This window comes from Macrobrachium rosenbergii, chromosome 28 (assembly GCF_040412425.1).
Source record: "Macrobrachium rosenbergii isolate ZJJX-2024 chromosome 28, ASM4041242v1, whole genome shotgun sequence".
Lineage (NCBI taxonomy): Eukaryota > Metazoa > Arthropoda > Malacostraca > Decapoda > Palaemonidae > Macrobrachium > Macrobrachium rosenbergii.
In genome coordinates, this window is record NC_089768.1 from 33,032,501 (window position 1) to 33,045,000 (window position 12,500).

Consider the following 12,500-nt stretch of genomic DNA (forward strand, 5'->3'; position numbering starts at 1 on the left):
ATTTGGAATGAGTGATCACAATTTTTCCAATAGGCCTACGCCTCTCCTCCTCGGCTCGGCTCAAGGCCCCCCTGGCATCAGATCATGTGAAACGTTCGAGGGGCGTCAGCGTACGACGACGCCCTTGTTGGATGGGTTCCCCATCATTGTCTCAATGTCTGGTTTCCTGGCGCAGTGTGTATCATTCATAATAGAGATGGGTGTCCTGTCCAACGACCCTTTACAACAACTTCAATTACCGTCGCCCGTCTTCATCATCGCGGACGTAATCATGTAGTTCTCCCTGGGTCGTCCCTCAAATATTTCACGGGCTTTTAACACTTCATTAATACGTTTAAAACCCCTTTTTCTTAGGTGACTAGATATCTTTATACGAAAAGAAAAAATCCCTAATAAAACAAAAAAAATTATATACATATCATTTACAGGGGAAACATTTCACTTAGATTTATAACATTTCGACTACTCGGTGGTAATTCACTTACTGTATGTAGTTATACAAGTAATGAATATTACGGAATAAATTTAGCTTTTTTTCTATCTTTCTCTCACACACTTACAAACACGACACAGTTACGTAAGACTGACGTTTACTTCTTGGCGTCCTTCTCCTAACTAAACAGGACTCAAAAGTTCTCTCCTGGAGTTGAAATCAGTTGCCAGGTAGTCTTTTACAGTCCACCCATTAAAAACGCCGTAGTGACCTAACTTTTAAATCGCAAAAGAAGAAAAATATACTATTTATCGTTATAAATTGTATATTAACAGCTGAATAAAATTCCACCCACTCACTAATGTAATTTAATAATGACTATTTGATAACTTACGTCATGCGAGTCTCGGTAACTGGCCCCCTCGGAGACCTGAATGTAATATTATGCGGGTTTATTTGTCCTTCGCCAACTCTAATTCAGTCTCGTCATAGTGTTTAATTCAACACTGAAAAGGAGAATGTGGAAATACAGACTGTATGTATATTACAAAAACACGAATTCAATCCTTTACGGCAACTATCACTGAAGCCCAAAGCACATTATCTCATATTCTCTTACTTTCCATATTCCATATATATATATATATATATATATATATATATATATATATATATATATATATATATATATATATATATATATATATATATATATATAGATATATCCAGTACCCACAATAGCCAATTAATTACCAACAAAGGCACATTTAATTTTGTAGCTCTTTGTCAATGGCTTTCTGGTCCTGCCTAGGACTATTATTGGTAAAACGAGGCTGGTAACCATTTTTATATTGCAAAAAATTAAAACAAAATAGCATTCGCTGCCACACTCATCCTTCAGGTGGCGAGTTAAGTGTGAACTGCCCGAGTAGAACACACGTACTTCAATCGCTTCATTTACCTATACTGAAGTTGGTTCCTGGTTCGCATGCGTTAACCCCACACAGTTGCGGGCACACTATACTGTTCATGTTAGGTGTTGGGCTATTTAACTTTAAACAGTTTTACTAGCTTTCCTCTTAAGCAATGTTAATCCATATTTCTAAATGACACTGACTTCTCTTGTTGTTTATTGTTACTCTCTTTTCTAGTCATTTTAATCGTCTCTCTGTGTTATCCTTTTTTACTATTCTCTCATATCGTCTTTGTCATAGTTAAGAGTCTGCACATGCACACCAGTGCTCTATACCTTTTTCATACCTTACCGCACTTCAAGCTCATGCTGACATAAACCATCTTATCTAGACCAATCAACCACCTCGTCCGCGCTTTCGTGCTTATTTCCGTTCCAGGCCCTCTTCCACGCCACGCAGCCAAAACGTTTCCGGTCTCATACGCTTCGTCCTCCAAAACTTTCCGAATTCTAGTGACTTTTCATCAGCTCGTCGCCCTAGTCTTTCGCGGACTTTGCATAGGATCTTGTAAATTTCATTCAGATCTGCCAAGTGTTGTCTTATGATGATTATCAGGCAAGATTCAAATTCTGTCGTTAGCGACTGTAATTCGAGGCATGAATGCTTACATTGGACATAATATACAATAAAAAAAAATTGTGCTTTCATGCTAGCACCATCTATACCTGTTCCGAGACTTCAAAATGGACTGATGGAAGATGTCTAGATCTTCCAAGAATAGTCCCTGAACTTACATTTACTCCTGCTGTGTTTTCTCATTGTAAAAAGTGGACAAGATCTAATGTCTGCATGCAATGGGGAAGGCGAGCGCTCGGTAAGGCCTGAACCCCCAGCCTGATCCTAAGTTTAGGTCTGCATATACTCATGATTTTTTAAGTTTTGCTTACTTTTGTCAAGTATCTATAGTAAAATGTTTAGCTTTCATCTTGGCGCTTCTAGTGCTAATAGGAACCTGCATTGCATTGGTTTATTTGGAGTCAGATTAATTTAATCCTTAAACTAATATCTATATCAAATATACCTCATTTTGACATACACCCCTGTTCGAAGACTTTGTTTTCATCTCATATCACGTTAATGTGGCCTTTGGTGTTTTCTGGTCAACCTCTAATGATTTATTCATATTTGTGTTGATAACCACTTCACAATTTGCCTGCATTTGGTCAACAATCTGGTCTGTAATGTTTTCAACCTAGTCCTATAAATAAATCATTCGTACATGAAACTTTGAAAAAAACAAGCGAGCTTTCTCCCCCTTATAACTTGAGTCTTACGCTGTGTTATGGGCAGTAATGAGTTATTTTACTGGAGGTCCTAACCTTTGTTAAAATAATTCACCACATGATCCCATTTCCAGTTGTTAAGCAATCTTTTTCACTGTATCCAATCTGTTACTCTGCGGACTTTAAAAAATCCCGTACTTCACTTACCTTGTAATCCTCATAATCTCCTGTAACACGATGTTACAGTCTGTACATTTTGTTTTCATCCCCATACCATGCGACAGCATCCACAGGGACCATTTCCAAACTACGCTTTTTTTTCCTGGCTTTCCTTCCCCCATAACTTAGGTTTACCTTACAGTGAGGTTCAATACTAATTTTTTAAAACACTACCAAGACCTACGAGTCACTGGCATACAGTAGTTCATTTTGTGCCTCCTTTCGTTGGTACCTTCAATACCAAGTTATTAACTATCGATAATACTGTAGTTCAGTACCAGTCATTAACTAGCACCACATTCTATCACATGCTGTATCACATGCTGTTCTGACACACCTGATGTCCCCAATTTGGATCTTGTGTTTTGATAGTAGCAGCAGCATAACTTGCTCAGTGTTGTAACACTCATATTGTGCTCTAACAGCCTTATTCCTCTACTTTCCATTGTATATTAATGGTGTAATGTTATTTTCCCATTCCTCTTAACTCCATCTCCTAAATTTTTACATTTCTGACCAAGTCTTCAACGAGCAGTTCTCCAGCAGGATCTTACAAATCTCCTTACAGGCTTTCTGTGAACCTCCTCAAGCACCCGAGTCTCTACAATGGGTCCATTGTTATAGCAACATACTCAAGTTCATTTTCATTCTCTTTATTTATTACATATTAAAGGGTTTTTCTTTCATCATATATACATATTCTTGGATTTTATTGGTAGCTGCCAAACCAAACATTTAAATAATAAAAAATAAAAGCTATTTGTAATTGAGATCAATACATTTATAGTAATACAAGGCATTCACAGAAACTATAAAATACTCAAACGTGTACAATCGTACACTTATAACATTACAGAAAAACCGGATTATCATTTCCCTAAGTCATCCTCGTTCATCAGTTACACTTCGAAGTAATAAATATTTAGGCCCGGCGATGTAACATCATCCTTCATTTAATCCCAGTCTAAAAAACACAGCCAAGGAACTCCCTCAAGGTCATGTACACATCTGCTAACTGTATTTCTGAACTAAAAGTTCATTTTCAATATCAATGTGAATTGCAAGAGCTAATCCCCATAAACATCCTCAAGAATGACTGTTTTTCCTTCAAAAAAGGAAAATGTATACAGGTATCATCAAAAGTAAAACACTTCACAGTGATATATAAAGTTTACCAACTGTATGTAAATAATGACACCTGCTCTTTGTAAAACATTTCAAAACCACACACACTACTGATGCAAGAAAACTAAATCATAAAAGGGTTACACACACAACTCACATTTCATGATTTTATTCTGGGTAAAATCTGATCTGTACACAGTACAATCCAAACGTCAACTGCTGATAGGAAAACTGGGTGCGTTATTACAGTGAATTTTGTCATGCAATCCTGGTTGCATATACAGTACTTCCCAGTCAACTATATATCAACCAATGTGGTTGCTATAGATGTCTGAACATATATATTCATGATCAATTTTCTTAAAACAAAAATCCCTTCCCTAAGGTAGTGATTAAATACTTGATGCTAATATTTAATTGAGATGTCAGATGTCTTAACATCAATTTCAACTCTAGCATTAACCAGTGCAAAGCTTTACAAAAGTTACTATAACGATAAAAAAAATGAAAATATAATAATCATAATCATAATAGTAATATTTTCATAATCACTACAACCTAATTACATTTTAAATAAAATTCTTTACTGTACAAAGAAAATGACAGGTCATACAAATTAGGTCGAGTGCACAAGTTGCAAAAACGTAAAGCTTACTATGAAGACCTACTAAAATATCATCAGGGTTGCATTTTCTACAATATATTTAGCCATTACAATAGTCATAACAGCTCAGGTTTCATGATGCAATATGCTTAAGTAGCAGTAAATAAAAAAAAAACTATTTATGATAGTAACTTGTAAATATCTCCTAATTTTATCACACAATGCAGCAGATCGACCCAAGAATAATCCTTCCCAGTGCATCATCTGCTACAATAAAAATGAAAATTGTTAACTTCCACAGACTCAGTGATACCTCGCAGTATATAACCTGAAGCCCATAATGTTATTAAGGAGGTACAGTCTGTCAAGATGATATACAGCCAAACCACAGAATATATTTAGCATTCACATAAATAAATAATGAGGTGAGCATGTATGATCTTATGATGGATATAGGCAAAAGAAGAAATACTGCTATACCTAAGAAAAAACTATGTACAAAAGAATAAATTACAAAACTTTATTTGTAATAAAAAATAATTACAGTAACTATTATAACAAAACTATTGTATAATTAGTAATACAGTACATGAGAAATGGATTCAATGAAATGACAAAGCCGAGGAAATTGTCTAGTTAATAATCATCCATAACCTGAGAAACATGTTTTAACTATAATGAGCAGAAGGCAAATCCTTTTTTCATTTCTTTCTTTATACAACAGCTGGAGCACAATCACTGCCACACCTATGTGGTTTGGCTCATTGATATCTGTACATAGCAGAAGGCCATGGATCATTTGCATTACAGGCAAGACAGAAAACAGCGGTAAGGCACAACAAGCAGTAGTAGCTGCTTGTATAAGAGAGACCTGCAGAAAAACCATGCTTGTACTCTGCTCAAACAGCATCATGCACATAGTGTAAGGGATGGATGATTTGAACTTGTGAACCAGTATGTTATATCAAGTTAACTATTTACATAAATTCCCATGAATTACACAATGTGACAGTTCTACACAATGCAGGCACAGAATGTCAAAGTTCAGTTATATCTCGGTACACCCACAAAAATCTGCAAGATACGGAACCAAAGAACTAGGTCTTCTAGCACATAAAACACTAAATTATCTTGAACGGGGGAACAAACTAGCAGCTGATATTTCAGTGGACCACCCATTTATATCTCGTCACTACTGCTAGGTTCATAATGTTTCTAATGTGAAAAAAAAAAAACTGTGGTATAAATTCTATACTAACATCAGTGACAATCTGAGCCCTTACTTGTAGAACCATGTCACAGTGTACAAGGGTAACCTGGCAGTGTACAAAAATTTCTGTTCATCCAAAGGACATAAAATTGGAGCAAAACTGCTACCCTACACTTTCTTAGCTTTTATTCCCAATGCAATGTACAGCCACGCACACGTCTTAAACATACTAATAAACATTTGAACAGTTATGCAATATAAAATATTTCTAATAATGTACACTATATACACAACTGCTCATACCATGAACATTTTGTTCACATACAATTACACAATGACAGATGGAACAAAAGGAAGAAAAAAGATACGGAATAAAATATCAAAAAAGCAAAGTTTACGACAGAAAAATGATCAACATTTCCCAACATATCCCTGCCCTGAAGCATGAGAAACATGAGTGGAACATTGTTGTAATTCCTACAGTTTTAACTCCCCTTTTGAAAAATTATATTTGGCTGATTTTGGAAATATAAATATGATTATATACACCACATTTGTAACTTTATACAAAAAGCTACTACTTAACACATTCTATACTATTCTAACAAAAATACGAAAATTTGACCAACAAACAGTTTTGTTATGAAATTAAACTTCATAGTCTATAACCAAATAACACAATAAAATAACTGAACTCTTCAGGCGCACTGCTCTTCAAGATTGGAGACCAGCTTTATCTTTTTAAAAATATCAGTTTAATTACCTCATCATAAAACCTTAATAACCTACCTACCCACATCAGATGTGGTGTCTAGGGCCTTAGTTAATCATTCCGATCCCAGTGCCTATACTTCTCCTTGTGCTTCTTGTGAAACTTGCGATCTCTTTTATCAAACTTTTTCCACTGCTTGTTGCGCTGGTGGTAATGATCTCGATTTTTATTCCAATCACGCTTTTTGTTCCAGTAGCCATCTCTATTCTTATACTGTTTGTAATGCCCGTAACCGTAGTTCTTACCATAAGAATTACGATAATTGCCCCAGGTGCCTCCAGAATTCCTTACATCCTGAACTCTCTGGAATACGTTGCCACCATTCACATTCCAATTATCAGATGCCTTAATAGAATTCTTCAACTTGATCTTCTTAGTCTGTCAGAAAAAATGAAATTCATTAGCACTCAAATATATTTTTATAAACAAAATTAACTTCAGAGCCACACAGTACCCTGATTACCCCAAACCTGAAATCACCACCACAAAATCTTGTAAATGTTTAAAGGTCAACTGTTTTGCACAACTCAAATGACTATCTTGGGAGAAAAATATAGTTATCCATTTATGGTATGATTATTGCAGTTTCCAGTTTTCAAACAAAATTTGAAGTTCTTAAGTACAGTGCCTTACTGCACATAAATAGCATCATGTTGAACCCCTTTTTGCCTCTTTTGTCAGACACAGCAATAAATTTTACAGAGTAATGTTTCAGGCTCTCACAATGATAAAACTACCATAAAATCAGGAAATCCTTGGATATGGTGGCTCTCAGATTATACATGATATGACAGTGGTGACTCACATGAGACCCAGCAGCAACAATGTGTGTAAAAGATCAGTAACATCACAATAACATTTCTCTTTCTGTCCTAAGTACTCTACACTAATTCTCCAAATTACTAGGCCAGACAAGTTATACACATGTACTGATTACTGATATATGAGACAATGGTGGCATCCTGTATCAAAATCCAAAAGCTTATGGTCTGCCTAGAAGTAGGCCTCCACTAAAATCTTGTCTCTTGATGCATAGGTAATTTAAAAGTAAATGACAATATGACTTTATGTACATTTGTTTACTCATTATTAGGAAGTTCAACGTGACCATTTTGAGACTCATAAATCGTGACTGAAGGATTTGTTCTGATGAAAATTTTCAGAAAAGAATTATTTCTGATGAGAACTGAAAATGCTCGCACCAAGGTTGGAAGTGTATGGAAACTTGCCATGTATCTCTGTAGATTAGTTAAGCTACAACAAGGTGCAGATTTAGATTTTATGAAGTTTAAAACAGAGATGACAATTTGATATCAGTGAACTAAAGATAATTAAAAATAAATTTTGCTGCTTCTCATCACAACACAAGGTTCTATCAAATATATTATAAAAGCAACACGATCACTCGGTAACATCTCTAGACTCAGACCAAAACTGAAGCTGGGAAGCAACATGGAAAGGTACGAAGAGGAACAGATGAGAATGAAAAGCTGAAACCAATGCAGCTGGGGGTTAAACAGCTACAGCAAAAAAAACCTTAGTACCATATGCAGTGTGCTACAGAAACCACACTCTAAGTAGTAAAGCCAATGGAGATCGGTGAAGAAGTAACTGTTCCAAGGGCTGGTGATAAACAGTAGCTTCTTACAGCAGGTTAATTTCAAGCACATGGTTTCATCTGTAGCATTAAATAGTCCTGAAAAATATCTGCAAGAATTGCTGGAAACAACTGAGGACGCCACAAAAAATTTACATAAGGAAAATACAAAATTATCTTCCTGAAAACATTACTGCATGCATATAAAGTAGAAAAATAAAATACAGTACTGTTTTATTTGAGTCAATTATTGCTGCAAATAAACACAGAAAGACTTACTTTTCCACTGTCAAATTCTTCATTATACATGTCTTCGAGTGACCTCTTCTTCAATTCCTTCCGATCCTTCTCAAATTCTTCATCCGTAATACTTTTACCACCTTCCCAGCTATTCACTGTGAATAAAGGTGGAAAAATTACATCTTCCATTAAAATGACATACTTTCAAAGAAACTCCAATTTATCACCCTGTAATGAAGCAGATACAAACAGATGCACATTTGGGATCTGGCATTTAGTCATACTAACACTATGAAGACATAATTAAGTATATGTTACCATTAAATCTAAACATACATTAGCAATAAAACCTATACAAATAGTATGTAAAATAAACTACAAAATTTATTATTTACAAAACAACTAAGGCAAAATTCAAGCCCCATGAGCAATAACCTTCATTGCAAATTAAAACAATTTTGCTTTATTCACCCAAATGGTCACTAAATAAGTTACTGAATAAGACCAACCAATACAAAGATGCATCTTAGTATCAGCCATCAACTTCAAGTGCATGCAAGCTTTATGTGACTTACAATTAAACTTCTTGTAGGTATATAAAAATTAAAATGGAAAACCTTGATCTTTAATCAGTACAGACAGGATTCATGTTTGTCAAGATCTACAAAAGGCGTTGAGCACCTGAGGTTTCCAGGCAGAAAAGTGGTCTTTGAAAACAACGTCAGCACTGTTGGTTTACGTGGCGTATCAAGTAACCTTTCTACTTCTTGTGTAAAGTGCCGTAGGGAATTACAAACATAAAAGATACAAATAGAAAATATAAAATACTTATCTAACTGCTTCAGGTTTCTATTTACACTTTAACCATTACTGTCCTTGAATACGCATATGGGCGTATGCACTCACAACCTGGCAGTGCAGGATTAATGCATCTATTATGAGATCTACATTATATCACTGGAAACCCACATGCCATTTTTAGTATGGGGGGGCTTCCAATCAACAACATAATGAAGAGGATGAGATGGTAATTCTACAAAAGCAAAACTACTGTGGAACCTCTTTGGAAAACATGAAACTTATAACTAAACAGTATTTTGCAATATAAATACAGAAATATAGAAGAAACTAAAATATTTTAAACTAATGTATTCCCAATTCCAACTTTCGTCAAAACTGAAGCAGAGGAAGAAGCACTGGAGCACCCCAGGCAACAAAAAGGCAATTGGAAAATGAAGAATTAATACCTTTCCCTATAGAATACAGATATACATGAGAGATGTTATATCAAAATTCAAGCGGAGGTGCGAAGTGCTGGGGCATTCCACGCAACCAGTGATCTGTGAGCGAGGTGTGAACGGCAATCAAAATTGAGATATTTTTAACATGCACTTGCTTACTTGTGTAAGAAACAAAAGCTACTTTTAGGGGACATGACAATCAAGAATATCCAAAGTGTCTAATTACAATGCAGAATGAACCAAGCAAGTGGTCTAGTCTGAGTTACTATACCACTAATAAGGGAGTAATGACCTCTTTAAATGCTTACATGAAATCTGCAACACATCTAAGGAATGACTACCACAACACCAATAGCAGTAAATTCACTATTAGTCAAACATTAAAAAATGTATATACCAGGGACATATATCAAACAAATAAACTGTGGAAATGTTTTTTTATACAGAAAAAGTTTTTCTTACAAATCCATTAACTATAGGATTCCTTATTCCATGTGGCATTAATCCCAGTTATACCATTAACTTGAAAGAATGCACCCTCTCCATCCAGCCATCCTCCTACTTCTGCTTTAACCCATAATCATTTCTATTGTGCCCCACACAGGATTGGATGAATGTGGGGATGGGAGGAGGGCATAGTCCCTTATGACTAACGGGTTTGTGAGAAAAATGTGTTTTTATATTACAAAACATCACTTGTCCATTACAACCCATTATTCATAAGGTACCTAAATTGCTATATTTACAAGAGAGGATGACAGGGAGGCTCCCTACTGCATGACAGTGTCCTGCAACCCCTTCAAGAAAGTTCTGCCTGGAGCAGGGCATTGCAATTAGGTCTCTTGGGGGCGACGAGGTAGAGAAATAGTGTGGATTAAGCAGAGACACAACTAATAGTATTTTGCAAAATAAATACAGAAATAGAGAAGGCTTCACCTGCTTCCTGAGCCCCTGAAGGGGGCAGAAAGGAGGAAAATTAGGATAAAAGAAACTAATAGCCCCTCTGTACTATCTTTGTAACAACTTGTCATTCGAAGACTGCATGACCTAAGGAGAAATCATCTAGAAAACAGTTATGTCTCTTGTGGTAAAGCTTCAAAAATGACAAGTGACATCACATACCTGACTAGAAGATGGCTGATAACTCAATATTATACTGAAAAGCCACCAAGACAGAGATTCCTCAAACCTTGTGGGCCTTGATTCTGAATTGTGATAAATCCTTCTCGGTTAATACTAAGTATTATGCAAGTCCAAAAAAATACCATGTTCCTTGAGACTTGGAACTTGTTCATTCTTGAGCCCTTCATCTTCCAAAGGAATAGTCTAACAGCTCTCTGATGCTGGGCTACCTGTTGAGTGACCCAAGTCATGAGCAACGGAAAGTCCAATGCAGTGTCAGTTCTCTGTATGGGTGGCAATGTCTAACAAGGCATGCAGTTCACTCCCTGTTTTGAAGAGGTTAGGGCTAAAAAGTAAACAGTTTTTACTTTTAAGTCCTGGAGAGAGGCTTGGCCAAAGAACTCACAACAAGGCCTGGTTACGCTCTTCAAGACTACAGCTGAGTCCTGGCTAAGAGGTCTCATGAAATGACAAATCAGGTCTGATAAATCACTGCTAGAGCCCTTTTCGAAGCCTCAACTCAGGGGTACTTGAAACAGAGTTGACCTACATCCTTTACTGATTGACAAAGCTAATTGCTCTTGTGATCTGAGGACACTGAAGAATTCCACTATTAACAGAACAAAAACTTGAGTAAAAAAGCACTCCTTCTGGTACACCAAGCAGCAAACCTTTCTCATTTCTTCTAGTAAAAGTCCCTCGTCAATCTTCTGCAAGATGTAGCAATAGTGGCAGCTGCTGTCTAAAAATCCTATCTTCAAAGGTATGCTGAATAACCATGTGTGAAGCTGTATGGTATTTAACATATCATAGAACCTGAACAGGTAGGATTACTTCGGAATGGCCTTGGAAAGTCTGCAACCAGAGCCAGCTGGTTGGGAACCACTCATTGGACCAGATCAGGGAATGGTGTAGTCAGTGGGGTATGAGGCTGAACTCCAATAAAACAAAAACACTATTGATTAGCAACTCATGAACTGATTTCCCACCCCATCCTCCCTTTCGTGTGGATGGAACTTTGTTGAACGAGTCTGAAGCTTTAACTATTTTAGGTTTAACCTTTGACTCGCATCTAACTTTTGAGAAATAACTAATGAAAGCTTCAGCAAATACCACACGAAAGTTAGGTACTGTTCGTAAGCCATCATATATTTATAACTATGATAAAATCAATGCAACCTGTTTTAGGTCAATTGTACTCCCTTTACTAGAATACTGATCTCCGGTGTGGATGTCTGCTTCTATCAGAGATTTATCTCTTTTAGATAGAGCGGTTCATGGTGGTACGTTTCTGTTTCCTAACAGTAGTAGTTATGACTCGAACCATCAACAGATGGTCTCTTGTTTGTCACTTTTTCATAAGTTGTGTTTCAACAGAGATCTTTCCCAATAACAAATGATCACTGATCCCCTTTTCCTGCCAAGAGCAACCAGATTCGCTGAACAGCAGCACCAATATGCAGTAAATGTGCCTCGCTGTTGAACTTCTCAGTTCCAGAGGTCCTTTATTCCTCACACCGTTGGTCTGTGGAACAGCCTCCCAGAGGGTGCCATGCAAATGGAACTTCAGAAGTCCAAGCGAAGGTGCAAGGCATTACTACCCTAATACTATTCTCGTTGCATTTCAATAAATTTTTATTTGTTAATTTATCAATTTTTTTTTTCCTTTTTAATAAGTGAGTCGGATCTCTTCTTTCTGTATTCCCTTTACCTCTTACTTCTTCCTACTGAACACCATAT

General features: G+C 36.3%; 2 protein-coding genes across 12 annotated transcripts in view; both read right to left on the reverse strand.

Annotated features, from left to right (window-relative positions):
- Positions 1-622, reverse strand: part of LOC136853857 (uncharacterized) — an 82,068-nt gene extending 81,446 nt beyond the window's left edge. For 2 of the 7 annotated variants that reach the window (XM_067129770.1, XM_067129775.1), the window contains exons 1-2: positions 589-622; positions 1-389 (exon numbers count right to left, since the gene is read on the reverse strand). The exon at positions 1-389 is cut by the window's left edge and continues 47 nt beyond it. The gene's annotated coding sequence lies outside the window, so the exon portion shown is untranslated. Of the gene's footprint in view, positions 390-485 lie in introns of all 7 variants that reach the window. The other 5 variants (XM_067129768.1, XM_067129772.1, XM_067129774.1 and 2 more) reach the window with 5 other exon arrangements.
- A 3,505-nt stretch (positions 623-4,127) lies between these two features.
- Positions 4,128-12,500, reverse strand: part of LOC136854221 (ubiquitin carboxyl-terminal hydrolase 36-like) — a 33,904-nt gene continuing 25,531 nt past the window's right edge. For all 5 annotated transcript variants that reach the window (XM_067130554.1, XM_067130555.1, XM_067130558.1 and 2 more), the window contains exons 10-11: positions 8,437-8,552; positions 4,128-6,938 (exon numbers count right to left, since the gene is read on the reverse strand). In XM_067130554.1, coding sequence (XP_066986655.1) covers positions 6,612-6,938; positions 8,437-8,552 — 443 coding nt within the window. In that variant the 3' untranslated portion in view covers positions 4,128-6,611. The remainder of the gene's footprint in view (positions 6,939-8,436; positions 8,553-12,500) is intronic.